General features: G+C 49.7%; 1 protein-coding gene and 1 long non-coding RNA gene across 6 annotated transcripts in view; one reads left to right on the top strand and one right to left on the bottom strand.

Annotated features, from left to right (window-relative positions):
- Nucleotides 1-6,355, top strand: part of LOC139363250 (disco-interacting protein 2 homolog C-like) — a 179,438-nt gene extending 173,083 nt beyond the window's left edge. For 4 of the 5 annotated variants that reach the window (XM_071096139.1, XM_071096138.1, XM_071096142.1 and 1 more), the window contains one exon: nt 836-1,541. In XM_071096139.1, coding sequence (XP_070952240.1) covers nt 836-936 — 101 coding nt within the window. In that variant the 3' untranslated portion in view covers nt 937-1,541. Of the gene's footprint in view, nt 1-835; nt 1,542-5,573; nt 5,781-6,177 lie in introns of those variants that run through there. The other variant, XR_011623190.1, reaches the window with a different exon arrangement.
- LOC139363252 (uncharacterized) overlaps nt 1-14,978 on the bottom strand; it is a 131,708-nt gene that overhangs the window by 1,361 nt on the left and 115,369 nt on the right. The window lies entirely within an intron of this gene.

Raw genomic sequence — 14,978 nt, 5'->3', positions numbered from 1 at the left:
GGAAAGCAGCTCCGATTGATGCTGAAACCCCGTTCTCACACCCCTGGCAGCTCCCTTGCCCCCGATGTGCACATGCTTGCAGCTCTGACCTTGCTCAGTGTCCACACAGGCTCTGTCCCCTGGAGAGCCGAATGCAGACTCAATGTTGAGTCAGAAATACACAAAGAGGGTGACGATTACGAACTGCCTGCCCCCCAAAACACAGGTTGAAATCCTCACCCTCAATGTGATGCTGTCAGGTGGTCTTTGGGAGGTGATGAGTTCCCGAGGCTGGAGACCCTTAAATGGGATTTGTGCCTCACAAAGGGGTCCAGCAAATCCCTCACCCTCCCATTGTATCAGGGCCAGAGAGAAGATATGTGCCAACCAGGAAGGAGCCCACACCAGAACCCACCCATGTGGCACCCTGATCCTGCCTTCCAGCCTCTAGAACTGTGAGAAACAAATTCCTGTTGTTCATAAGCCACTCAGTCAATGGTGTTTCGTTACAGCAGCCTGAGCTGCCTGAGATGACGATGCTCACCGTCCTAAAGAAAAGGCTACTCCCCTCTCCCAGAAAGAGGGGTTTAATTAAAATCCCTGTCTCTCCTCGCGGCCACCACAGATCTCACTTCCCCACCCCCAAAAGCCAGCAGTTGCTAGGATTAAAGGAAAATGAGGATTGTTTTAGACCAGCCCCTCCATATCGGTCTGAAGCCTGTAACTTTGCCCACTTCCACCGTGGCCGTGTCACTGCATTGCCCATGTCAGCTCTGTGTCTGCACTGGGTCCCAGGCTGTGCACAGACTCTTCTAGCTGGCCAACCAGCACATCCATTTCCCCTTCTGCATTGCAGGCTGTCCTTTGATATCGAACTCCCACCTTTCTGCAACCCAAGGCCTTCCGATCCAGACATTCGGGGTAATATCTGTACTTTGGCATGACCTTCGGTGCTGACATCTTTCACGTCCAAGGTGAGTGGAATCTCACAGTGAGTGACCTCTTGACACCTGGACTGTTTCTACTACTACAAATAATGCTGCTATGAAGATTCTTGCATAAGATTTTTTTTTTTTTGTAAAAATGTTTTCAATTTTCTTGGGCATATGCCTAGGAGTGAAATTCCTGGGTCGTATGGTGATTTCATGCTTAACTTTTCTGAGGAACTGCCAGACTTTTCCAAATCAACTGTACCATTTTACTTCCCTTCCCACTAGGAATATATCAAGATTTCAGTTTTCCCAAATTCACCACCAAGTCACTGTCCAATACTGGGATTTTACCCATCCCAGTGGTTGTGAAGTGGTATCTCACAGTGGTTTTGATTTCCATTTCTAAGATGACGAATTCAGCTAAACATCTCATGTGCTTTTTAAGGCATTTATATGTCTTTCTTTGGAGAATGTCTATTCAAATCCTTTGTCCATTTTTAAATTGGATTTTTATTAAGAGTTTTAAAATATATTCTTGATATCAGGTCCTTATCGTGATAATGTATCCTGTTCTGTGGGTTGTCTTTTTACTTTAATAGTATCCTCTGAAATGAACATTTTTAATTTTGATACCGTCTTTTTCCCTTCAGTTGCTTGTTATAGCTTTAGACGTCTCAGCCAAGGAAACATTGCCTAATCCAACCTAACAGTTTCTCGAGGATTCTCCCCTAAAGGTGTCATGGGCTGAACTGTCCCATTCCCCCTCCCCCCCGCCAAGATTCCCATGTTAAAGTCACAACCCCAGAAACTTAAAATGTCACTGTATTTAGATACAGGGCCTTAGCTTGGCAATTTAGGTCCCATAAGATCTTAAGAGTAGGCCCTGATCCAGTATGACTGGTGTTCTTTTAAGATAATTTAGACACAGTCCTTAGTGCTCCATGCACATAAGAGAAACCTGTAAAGACACAGAGAAGACGCCATCTACACAGCATGGGGTGAGGCCCCAGAGAATCCAACCCTGCCCGCACCTTGATCCCAGGCTTCCAGTCTCCAGGAAAAAAACAAGATGCTATTGTCTAAGTCGCACGGTCTGTGGTGTCCGTTATGGTACCCAGCAGACTGACAGAATGGGTCTCACAGTCAGCTCCTTACGTTGGATCCATGTTGAGCTTTGCTTGTACGGTGAGGAAGGGTCCAGTCCATCCTTTTCCGTGTGGATACCCCAGTTGTCCCGGCACCATTGAGTTGTGAAAGGCAAAAAGTAAAGCAACCCTTACCGTCCTTTCTCCATCAACAGATTAGAAGATACACTGAAGAATCTTGGACAATTTTGTCGGTTTAAGCCAGTGGTTTTCACACTTTTGGGTCTCAGAAACCCTTATGCACTTTATTAAAGAGCACAAGAAAGCTTTCTCATCAGGCCGGGAGTGGTGGCTGCTCATGCCTGTAATCCCAGCACTTTGGGAGGCAGAGGCAGGTGGATCACTTGAGGTCAGGAGTTCGAGACCGGCCTGGCCAACATGGTGAAACCCCGTCTCTACTAAAATACAAAAATTAGCTTGGCATGGTGCCGAACACCTGTAGTACCAGCTACTAGGGAGGCTGAGGCAGGAGAATCGCTTGAACTCAGGAGGCAGAGGTTGAAGTGAGCTGAGGTCACACCACCGCACTCCGGCCTGCGTGGCAGAGCAAGACTCCATCTCAAAAAAAAAAAAAAAAGTAACAGTTTATTTTACAAGGATAAAGTCATTACATCTTAACACAGTCTTAAAGAAGAAACCATTTTCCAAAATAAGCAGCAGCGTGGCAACAGTTTGTGCTGCTGTGAAAACACCTAACATCTCCGCACCTCAGACAGCAGGATTCTCATGCCTGCATCTGCGTTCAGTGGGCTGCAGAACCGTGACTGAAGTTTATGAAGCAAGTCCGACCCCATGCTGATATACAATTAGGAAGCAGTATTTTCACTGTGTTTTCAGATCACTTTAGGTATTCTCTGCTGCCAAATATAACAAGTGGCACTTCCGTACAGGCTGTCTGCAACACAGTCTGTGCTCTGGTCGTTGGACCTTTCTGCCCCAATTCCTTCTAAGTCGACTGGTCCATCTTGCACTTGAATGGTTTTTACCAGCACACGATTTTGTAATCACACATTGGGTAGATAACACTGATTCAGAGTTATGAGCAGCTTCCACATTTCGTTATAGGTAAAAAAACAAAACAAAACAAAACAAAACTGCAACAATATCATCATTAATCACATGAGAAAGTGGTAGACACAAGATTTTTATATTTTAATATTCGCTGGAAAGCTCAAATGTCTATCATTGGGAATAAAGTAAGGTACTTTCCTTGAGATGAAAGTCATTCTGTTCATTTTTCAGGCCACACCTGCAAATACCTCCATCTGAAGTGGCATCTTTTGTAAGTCATTCTTTATATAAAGGCGGCCGTTAGTGGAAGAAGTGGTTCTGCAGGTTCATAGCTCAGAGGCACCAGTGCTCTCCCAAGATAACCATAAAATCCGCAGAAGACGCACCTGTGCACACTTCCTGTTTCTCACTCAGAACATTCCAGAAGGAACCCTGAATCCCAATGCCACAGCGGGACTGAAGTTTGCTCTCACCCACACAATAAACCCAGGGAGATCCCCCAGTCCCCACCCCGAGGCCACAGCCTTGGTCCTCTGTCTGGTCTAGGAGGGCTCCTGCAGCTCCAGCCTAACAGGGAACAGAAGGCACCCACATGTCAGAAAGCCCTCCCAAGGCCTGGCGAGCACTTTTGTTTATGTGCCAGTCAAGTGCGTTTGACAATTCTACAGCCAGCTGTATGGCAGGCAGCGAGGTATCCAGCAAATACTCAGGGCTCACGTTACTGAGGAAGGAAGGTGGACAGCGAGGTACCCAGCAAGTACTCAAGGCTCACGTTATGGAGGAGAAAGCCAGGCAGATAGTGAGGTACCCAGCAGGGTTCACGTTACCGAATAGGAAAGGAGGGTGGAGACAAGGGGGCTGGAACAGTCTGTCATAACCTTTAGCATTTACAAGGCTCGCTGAAGATTATCCGATTTGATCTTAACAGCTCACAAGATAGGCAGAGGCATGACTGTTTTCACTTCATAAAAAGAGATCCCGAGAACTGATGATGACCACGTGCTCTTCCCATAGGCTCCCAGAAATCATCCTCAGATCATCTCTCAGTTGTATACATGTGATAATATCTCAGTCACGTCCCCTCTCTGCAGGGGAATTTTACTGCCGCCCTGCTGTTCCTTCGCACCCCTGCCCTCTCCTGCATTTCAGCCATGCCCACCATCCATGGGGAGTCGGCGCCACCCCACCCTCGCTGCTGCTGATGGCTTGGGTCACCCTTATCTTTCATCTCCACCTACAGGGACCTGTTCTTCCTTCAAATGCAGCTCAGACTCACTCGTTGTGTGAAGCCTTTTCCAGCCATCACAACCGTCATGTGTAAAATCAGTGTGTGGAATGCTTCATTTAGGAGGTGCTTATGTTGTCTCACTGGCTGTGAGCAGGGCCCAATTCTGAGCAAACCCGGTGGTCCCCTCTCCCCATCTCTGCTCCAGTGCACTTAAAACAAGGATTCCTGGAAGCACCTTTTTAGTCCAATTCACGCATGAGTCTGCCCCACACCCTGCAGAAAAGCCCTGGTGGTCGGCGGTCAAGGCTCGGGGCCCCGAGGTGGGTAAGGAGAGCTTCATGCCCTCTCTGGACTTGTCGCTCAGAGACCCGCGGCTGGAAGGGAAGAAACTTGCATCCTGTGAAACATCCAGGCCCTGAGACCCACTCAGCGGCAGAAAACGGGGAAGGAGCCTTGAACAGACCCACGGGAGGGTAGACAGCAGGAGTCACAGAGGCTACCAGGGAGAGAGGGAGGCAGGCAGTGAGGCCAGAGGTGATGTGGCCAGGAGGGAGTTGATGTGACCAGAGGTGAGGTGGTGGGGGGAAGACACGGCGTGGTGGGGGGAGGAGATGTGGCCAGGGGCAACGTGGCCAGGGAAGGAGACACGGCTGGAAGGAAGTGACAAGAGGAGTCTCCAGGCCTCAGACTGTGCCTCAATTATGGATGACATTTTAATTAAGATGTTGTATCTAACTTTAACGAAAAGTAGCAATTTAGAACCATTGTGTACATTTAAAGCACAGTACAAATAGAGCCCGTTTTCCAAACCAAAGAACAGTGCATTGAAGGAAAAAGTAACAGCTCACCAAAAACAAAACAAAACAAAACCAAACAAAAAAAACAAAAAAAAACTGAGTAAAGAAAAAATTCATTTAAGATCAGAAAGAGATCCTACAGCTCTTCTAGTCCAATCCCCACCCTAACGTGAATGGGGGGAAAAAGGAAGTAGATTCTAGTCAGTCAGAATTAAAGGCAAAACCGATCCACTTTACTGTCTACTTGACAGAAAACAAGAAGCTCATCAAGGAATCCCTACAAAAAAATAGCTTTAGTAGTTCCCAAAATGCAAAATTCACCTACAAATTAAACCAACTGCTAAGTGTGTATAGAGTAATTTTTTTCATTATTCCCTTCCTCATCCCCAGGGGCTTTTTTAGACCTTGTTTCCCCCTAATTGCCTCCAACACCCAGGAAATTTAAACCCCACAAGTAAACCGTGTCTCGATTCATTCACAGCGTCCTTTGGAGCAGACAGTCCCTTGCTCTAAGATGTTCTTGTCACCTAAGCACCAAGTACAGCCTGAGAACGCACAACGCGCACTCACACAAACTCAGACAGACAACAGGTGAGATATGACACGTGAGGAGGAAGACAAGATAAATGAGCTTCACCGACACCCCAGATCCGACAAGAAGTGACACACGCAGCCTGCTCGGGTACAGGTGATTCCTAGAAAACAGCCAAGGGCAGAATTTGGAGAAGCAGCACCGCAGGCCAGGAAGGTCTGGGGGCTTTAGAAGGGAGGGGCGACCCGACCAGGTGGCTGGGGGATTCAGAAGGGAGGGGTGCCCCGACCAGGTGCTGGGGCTTCAGAGGGGATTGGTGCCCGGATCACTTCCGGGGGGGTTCAGAGGGGAGGGGTACCCTGACCACGTGCTGGGACTTCAGAGGAGAAGGCACCCCGACCGGTTCCTGGGGATGGCAGGAAAAGCCCAGGGTTCCGTCGTCACTTTTCACTCCCTACTCCCGAATCTCGCCCTGAAGTTGCAGCCAGTCCAGGTATTCATTTACCCATAAAATTAAGTATCTGTGAGTAACACAAGTCACTAATCCACACAGATCTGAGTCCACAAATACCTCCCAGAGACGCCACCATCCCTTCTGGTAGAAGAGCAGCCCAGCGGCCCACGCTGCTAGGAAGGGAGACTGTCTCCAGCCTGACGCTGCAGAGTCCTCAACACAAAGTCTACCTTCTGGAACCATGCCGTCTCCTACAGAAGCAACTAGGGGCATGTAGAGTTTTTTAAAATCTTTTTTTTTTTTCTTAAGACAGAGTCTCCCTCTGTCACCCAGGCTGGAGTGCAGTGGCTCGATCTCGGCTTGCTGCAACCTCTGCCTCTCGAGTTCAAGTGATTCTTCTGCCTCGGCCTCCCGAGTAGCTGGAATTACAGGCGCCTGTCACCACGCCCAACTAATTTTTTATATATTTAAGTACAGATGGGATTTCACCTTGTTGGTCAGGCTGGTCTTGAACACCTGACTTCACATGATCCACCCGCATCAACCTCCCAAACTGCTGGGAACACACGCATGAGCCACGGTGCCCGGCCCATATAGCTATTTAAATTTGACTAAAATTAAATAAAATTAGAAGTTCTCATTTACACTTCAAGCATTCAGTTACCCCCAGGCGGCCACTGACCAGCGGCTGGTAGAGATGTCACACTCCACACTGTAGAAGGATCTAGGGACGAAATGGCTCTAAGATCATCTCGACATCTTTATGTTGAAGCTACTGAAGTTTTACTCTGATTATTATAGACATCAGCATTTTCCCACTTTAAAATGTCAGAGCTATTGCAATGATCAGCTCTGTGTCTTCCCAGCAGCTCTTCTCTTCCTGGACAGAGAACTGTAGAGCATCTGCACTCTGCCTCCACACTAAGGGATAGTAGAAGCCTCCGTATAAAATCAGGGGGAGAAAAAAAAATGAATCCCTAGTCCGCCTCTCCCCCTATGATTTTGTGAAACTCCTCTTAATATGCAGAATAACTGCCAGAGTTGCAATAAAGAAGCATCCCTTGACCAGGAAGCAGCAGCGAAGCAAGAGGAGGGAGATGCAAAGACCCTCCGTTCCCTCTGGGACCCCAGGCCCAGCCAGGACTGAGAAGGGCCGCACAGCCCGGCAGACCCGCACACCTGATGTGAACCATACACACGGCTTCCCTGGGCCTCGGTCCCCTGCTCTGCCCTCACTGGCCACTGTGGCTCTGGGTAGAGGCAGCTCCCTGAGCCCCAACACCCACAGCCAGTCCCCTCCTTGCAGGTCTCAGCTGTGCTCTCACTGCCTCCCTGACGCTTCTCATCATCCGCGTACCGTGTCCACTCTACCCCACAGCCCTTGCTACCGCCCACCCCACCACGGAGCCTAGCACACAGCAGGTGCCCGAGACGCCCCAGTGGGCGGGCATGCCAGGGTAGGGCTTGGAGTTCCAAGGGCCATGTCCCGCATACCACCACAAGTGCCGCGGAGGCTGTGGAAGGGGTCCAGGTTTCAGGCCTATACTCAGCTTCTCCCGGCCCCCGAGGCCAAGAACCTAGCAAGGGAGCGCAGCGGGAAGCAGGGTCCCAAACCCACTTCCTCCTCCTCAAGAGGAAGGAGACCTCGGGGCACAACCCCACGAGCACCTTTCCTCCTGCCAGGCTGCCTGTCACAGCACCAACACCTTCACCGCAGGGAAATCCACCTCTGTGAGGAGAAAACCAAGTACCACAGGAGCCACGTCCCCCGCAGCGTCTGCTGAGCCCAATAGCGACAGCAGCAGCCGGGTCCCCACTCAGCACACACCGACTCGGAACCCGCCACGCACACCACAACACCGACCATCGTGAAGCTCAGCTTCGACTCATAAGGGCCCTCTTCCAGGAAAGCTAGGCATGTCTATCTTCCCTGGGCTCACAGAAAGGAGAGTGACTCAGCCCCGAGTGTGAACAGAGTCAAGCTCCCACTAGCTGTACAGACAACCTCCCTTGCCCTGTCCTGGGAAGGAGCCAAGCGCAAATAGCCATCTTTTGCCCGCACAGGTACGGAATTCAGTCAGTTCTCTCAATGGAGTTGTGACAGGTCAACTCCAGGCTCCTCAGTGCTCTGGGGTTCACCTCGGGCCACTGCACCTTTGAAACGTGGCTGTGGACTCCTCTAGGGTGCACAGTGTCACGGCCATTTCATTCAGATACTGCAGGCCCCTGCCGTGGAGTCAGTACCCAGGACACCCCTGCCGGCATCCTCCGAGATGCTGCTGCAGCTGCTGTGATCTGAGAACAGCCATGCACAGGCATCAAAGGGAGGGCTTCTCAAATCTTTTCCAGGAGCAGTGGCTACAGCTTTGGAAGACGTTGCATTGAATCCTGGGTGATCCTGGCTTGGTCTGCAATCTAAACCTAGTTGCTGGGGAGACACACTCTGTTGTAATTGACAGAGGCTGTTGGTGGCAGCTCTACCAAGACCAAGAATGGCAACTAATCTGAGATTTACTATCCATACTTTCTATTTGATGTTTAAAAGGAAAGCATCGTGAAGTTCCAGTAGCAAGGAATTTTCTATAATCTATCACATCAAGATATAGCAGAAATGTAGCTAAAATGTTCATAGGATCTATGCAGAGGAAGAGACGGGTCTATTTCAGGAAAAGTGCTTGCTGGCTTTTAAGAAACATAGTGAAATCCCTGCCAAGTAAAAGATTGTTTATACTTTTGCTTTGGAAACGGAGGGAAAGTTCTTTCTTATTATTTGAATACATTAACTGTATTTAAGTGTTCTGGTAGATTAAGTATTAAACATTCAAAAGGAAGTAATTCTGTTCAGTCTATTTCATTCTTTAAATGTAGCTTTCAAAAACCGACAAATACCTGGCCGGGTGTGGTGGCTCATGCCTGTAATCCCAGCACTTTGGCAGGCCGAGGCGGGTGGATCACAAGGTCAGGAGATTGAGACCATCCTGGCTAAAACGGTGAAGCCTCGTCTCTACTAAAAACGCAAAAACCTAGCCTGGTGTGGTGGCAGACACCTGTGGTCCCAGCCACTCGAGAGGGTGAGGCAGGAGAATGGCGTGACCTGGGAGGCGGAGCTTGCACTGAGCCGAGATCACACCACTGTACTCCAGCCTGGGCAACAGAGCAAGACTCCGTCTCGAAAAAGAAAAACAAAAAGTGGCAAACACCCCATTGTCTGCCCTGGCTCTGGCCATCTCCACGGAGTGGACAGAGCTTGGGAAAACCTCACTGTGGAGGCCCAGAAGGCCGGGCCTGGCCTTTGCTCAGCAGATGAGGAAGAGGGTCAGCCACCCTAGGGAAGAAGCCCATATTTGCTATGTTACTGATGATATCCACATAAATTTCTATTTTGCCTCTCACACAGAACTGGGATCTATGTTTGAGCAAGCAGCTCGTGCCAACAGTCCCTCCATGCCATCATTTCCCTGACCTCCCACAGAAGAGCCAGGCCAGGCAGCGTCCCCACACGGGGACTGGGTCCCAAGAAGATCCTGGTCCTGCCCCTCTTGTCTCTCATCCCTGCAGCACCCTGGCTTGCTGTGGAAGCCCAGCAGTGCTGGCTAAACCCACGTTCACCTGGGGCATTCAGGAGAAGCCTCTGTGCAGAAATCAATTGGGAAGTAGGATTGTGTGTGCTGGCAGGTCACTCGAATGGATTTGCAGAACTCAGTTTTCAACACAGGTGCCGCCACCAAGTCTCTGAAGACCTTTGTGAGCCTAGAGCCACAGAGTCATTTGAGGCACTCTCACAATCTCTAACAACCCTGCACAGAGACCCTGTTAATCCAAAGGACCATAAAATTTTCCATGTAAACAAAGTTTGACATAATGAATTAAAAGTGAAGTCACCACTTCTATTTTCCATTAATCCATTCATTCAAACAAGTATCTCTTGAGCGTGTTCATCAAATACTGTGGAATTAGGATTTAGTCCATGCCTTCAAGAAATATACAGCACAGAAGAAAAGGTATAGCTTGTAACGAACAGTGGTGAATAGGCAAGAAACACACATCGCAGAAGGAAAAGTATAGCTTATAACTGTAACAGTGGTGAACAGACAAGAAATAAACATCATAGAAGGAAAGGTAGAGCTTATAACTAACATCATAGAAGGAAAGGTAGAGCTTGTAACTAACATCATAGAAGGAAAGGTGTAGCTTATAACTAACAGTGGCAAACAGGACAGAATCTCACAGGCTCGTCAGGAGCCACCGAGGAGGAAGCCATGATTCACATCCACCTGCAGTAGATAAAGGTTTCCCGGATAAAGTAACTTTTCTACAGTGATATCTGCTCCTTATTGTTTAATCTTCCTCAATAGGGTATTAAATTACCACTTTATGTGCTGCTTATATAAAATACATCATTGTCAGGGGAGGTTATAAAATAATACTTCACACAAGCTTGGGCTGTGAATGGTGCGAGGCAATGGGACGATGTGTTCCCATGTTCTCGAGACGCAGAAGGGGCAAGACCCTGCTTCCCTTCTCCTCCCCACCGCCCTGTTCCCAGATGAGGGTCGGAGGCAAGGCCGCCGGGCAGTCCTAGAGCTGGCTCCAGGGCCACGACACCACGCCCAGACGCTCTGCGCCCCATGCAAGAAATACAGACTGTGGGGCAATCACCAATTTACCTAGCAGTGGGGAGAGTCCTTCATCAAAAGCCTGTGCTATCAGGAGCCAGGACAAAGCAGGAGCCCCTAGAAAAACTGTTCCGGGTGCTCCTGAAACCTGGGCAGAGTCACAGTCTGGCAGGAAGCACCAGTGATGCAGGTGTGCCCAAGACTGGGAGGATGGCCAGATGCCTGGAGACCAGACCGGCCTGCAGGAGATGACCACCTCTCTCTGGCTCATTAGAGACAGACAGTCTGGGCTTCACTTTTGTATGTGGAGTCTCACAGTACAGAAATGTCACAAAGAGATTAAACTTCGTATACCCCATTTTTTTAAATTTAAAAAACACAATTATTTCAACTAATTCTAAATCCAGCAAAGAAAAATAAGTATATAAATGCATGCCTCCAAAATGTAAACCACAATCTCTTTACCCATAGGAGACCCAAAATTTAGTGTACTTTTTCTTCAGTATGATCTCATTTTTTTTTAAGCCATTACTGAGGTGTCTCCTCACTGCCCCATGAGGAGGTTCATGGGCTCTTCAGGGCTCTTTGCTGTTTCATCATTTTTTAGATTTAAGGGCAGGATCATTTTCCCACACTTGCTTGCTTCCCTGATCACCAATTTTTCACAAGGACATCATTGTGCCTCAGAAAACCTAGTAACTGAACTTCATTAGAAGTGAAAACAATAGGGACATGTTGGCTGCTATGACAGCATCCTCAGTCACCGAATCTCCCTGGGGGACCACACACACCCCCAATCTCCTTGGAACCCCAGCATGCAGGTATCGCTGCGGCTGACAGGACTGACCCACCCTGGGGGAGGCATGAAAGCAAAGGGAAGAGAAGGCAGGTAACTCATTTAGGAAACTCGGGTGATCCTCTCGAGTCACGTTTCTCAGGGTGTCAGGGAACCAGCTACATGTAGGGAACCTCCTTGGCCTGGCAGGTGGCAGACTCCTGGGACCCTCCTCAGACACGTTAATCAGAGAATCTAAAGGCGGGCAGACTCTGAAAAGTATCTGTAAAGGAAGGACTTAGCTCTGCTGTGAGCCCACTACACGTGGGGTCACGCAGGATGCTGCTTCCGGCGTCCAGTCTCCATTTCACCCTCCTGGGAGGAACACCCGTCAAGTCACAGAGCACGGTCTTCAGCGAACCCCTTCCTTCGCGACCTCCACTGTCGCCCAGCCCTGCAGGAGTAGTCGCCGAGTAGGGGAAACAAGTCTTTGCTCCTGACCCGGCCACCTTGACGCTGGGCATAAGACCAGCACTGCTACGTCTCTGGGGAAAGGAGCGGCCCTGGGCAGGAATGCACTTGGCAGCCCCTGGGAGGGGCCAGGTGTGGAGGACCAGGCCTCTGCCTGCAGACACGTCAGCACGGCATCCTGGAGCAGAACCTCCAGCCCAGCTGAGCCTACAGATGGCTGCAGCCCTGGACAGCATCTTCACGGTGACCCGGGGGACTGGGCCAGAGCCGCTCAGCAAGGCTGCCCTGAATTTGCAACCTGAAGAAGCTGTACAGTCGTACGTGTACTTTGCCTTAAGCCCCTAGTTTTGTGGTCACTTGTCACACAGCGACAGACAGTGGATGTGCACGGACTCCCAGGCCACGATGGCCTCTGCCGGCCTCACCCGGGCTGTCTCATCTGTTCCCGTGACATCACGTTTCTCAGAGCCAAAGGCTGCCAGGATCCCCTCTTTTCTTCACGACGTCGTTACAAGCTCACGATACAAACTGAAAAAAAACAATCTGTAAAATACAACGTATGACGCAATACAAGGGGAATGCCCAGGCACACACACACGCGAAACAGGCACAAGTGTGAAACAGGCACATGCACAAACAGGTGTACATGCGTGAAACAGGTGCACGCGTAAAGGTGTACACTCGTCAAACAGGTGTACATACACACATGAAAGCACCCGACATGAAGGGCTGTCTTTGGGAGCCTAGTTTTTAGACATCTCCCTCACCCTTTTACATCTGCACGATCACAAACACAGCACACCACACTACTGAGGGGAAGCCCCAGCTTCTCATGGGGGCACATGAGGCTTTTTATTTATGCCACAGGTTGCATCACTACATTCTAGAACTGCAAGGCCCCCCACTGCCAGGACTGGGTCAGGTCCACCCTGTGCTCCAAGGACCAGGCCGCCTGCCAGCCCACACGGACCTGCCCCTCGGATGGTGCGGCTGCTTCTAAAACAGAGGCTCAGGCCCACCCAGAGACCTGCAGTACCTGTTATTAAATCAAGACTTGGCTGTGGGTAAACGTGAAGATACTTATTAAACATGACTCTGCAACATTCAAAGGACCATAACTGAATGCTCCTTTCGCAGCCACGGCGTGTCCAGACACTCATAGAGAAGGCCAGGGCGTGGGAACCCACGGAGCCCCAACAAGGCAGACTTGGAGCTGTGTGGCGCAGTTAGCACCCTTTTTATGCTGATACTTGCCTTTCATATTCAGATTAAAATAAAAAATACGCAAAAGTAGTTCACATTCTATTTCAATTCTCTATTTTTGTAGTAACTGGGCCCCTTTCCCTCTGGTTTCCCAGCCCAGTGATAAATAGGCCCAGCTGGGATTTGTCAAAGTCTGGACCTCTGTTGTAGAGTAAGTGAGGGGGGTAGGGAGGGGAGCAGGAGTGGAAAGGAGGAGTGGGGGATAGGGAGGGACACAGGGAAGGAGAGAGAGAAACCGCCAAAGGCTGGAGGTAGGAGAGTTGCTCCCTGGCAGCCTCAGGCTCCCGGTTCCAAGGTAACTGAGCTGGCACCATGCATGCGGTGCCATCATATGACTTGGCTGACACACGCCAGAGTTACAACAAAATGCTTCAGAAGACTAAGCACCAGCACCTTCAGATTAGGGTAGAGTCCCGGTTTCACGCTTGCCTTGTGTGACATTCTATAAATTGTAAAGATAACGCATTTTCTTACCAGCCATGCTGTTCCCCAAATACTAACTATAATAAAGACCAGACAGCATCTGAGTACTGAGCGTGTGTTAAGCCCGGTGAGGTAGGCATCATTTACTTTGCTAAAGAAAGAAACAGGCTCTGAGAGAAACTTCCTGAGGCCAGGCAGCTGTCTCCAAACCCACCCCGCGCCTCCTGACCCTGAACGTGGAGGACCCAAGTCATTCACGTCAATAATTTACCTACATGCATGTGAGATTGAGATTCAGCCCCCAGATCTAATCATCTCTATGCAGGAATGTGTCAAGGAAAGTATACAATTCTATGAGTTCAAGCTGGGGGAACAAAGGCAGGCACCCTCGACACACATGTGGTGCGGAGGTACGCGCCCAGCACAGCGGTGGACAGGAGCAGGTCCAGCCCTGCCCAGTCACACGCCCACCCTGCCATGCCAGTGCAGGGGCCGCCACCGCGTCTCGGGGAAAAGCAGCTTCTCCTGCACAGGAATCTACCCTTCAAAGTGTGTTGCTGAGAAGGTGTGGACCAACATCTCAGAAATCAGACACCGTGTAACACGCTTATCTATACAGGCTGCCTATGTCAGGGAATCACCAATAATTCCCATCTCGCCATCAATTATTTCTGGTAAATACTGATTATTCTAAGTTAACTGAGGCAACACAAGAACAATATAATGGAAATGTCAGAGTCAATCAGCTCCACCTGCTGAAGAGCTGGGACTAATGATGAAACCTAAGGAATCCTGGAGAACGCAGCAGGACCCCAGACGCCGCGGACCACCCCAGCCTCCTTCCACAGGAGAGTTAGTCGTGGGGCAAAGGAACAACTTTCAAGGAATCTCAGAGGTTCTCAAGCTCTTGAAAGTTTAACGGGAATTAAATATTTGCATCTGAGTCACACGAGCACATTAAAAGTAAAATTTCCTCTTTCCACTAGAATTATGGGCTTGCGGCGGCGACACTGGCTGTATCTCATGCTCATGAGATGTTTGGGGGCAGCCGTGCGTCTCTGGTGAGTCATTTATAATCATGAAAGAAGTGCTTGGGCCCTCGATCCAGGACCACAGACCCCACCAACGAGGGTCTAAACAGGACAAGCCTCGGCCTGGAAAGGCTGGTGTCCGTGGGGGCTGGGAGGAGCACCAAGGAAACTCAGGGGCAAGCCCCACGCAAGCTCGGCATGTCCGACCCCATGCAGTCGGCATCAGCCACAGGGATCTTTTGTTGTTTTTTGTTCAGGAAGGAACATATTAAAAAGCCCGGGGCCCAGGGCCTGGACTCCTCAAAGCTCTCCACAGAGCCG

Source organism: Macaca nemestrina, chromosome 5 (assembly GCF_043159975.1).
Source record: "Macaca nemestrina isolate mMacNem1 chromosome 5, mMacNem.hap1, whole genome shotgun sequence".
Classification (NCBI taxonomy): Eukaryota; Metazoa; Chordata; class Mammalia; order Primates; family Cercopithecidae; genus Macaca; species Macaca nemestrina.
This window is presented reverse-complemented; position numbering and strand designations above follow the sequence as displayed.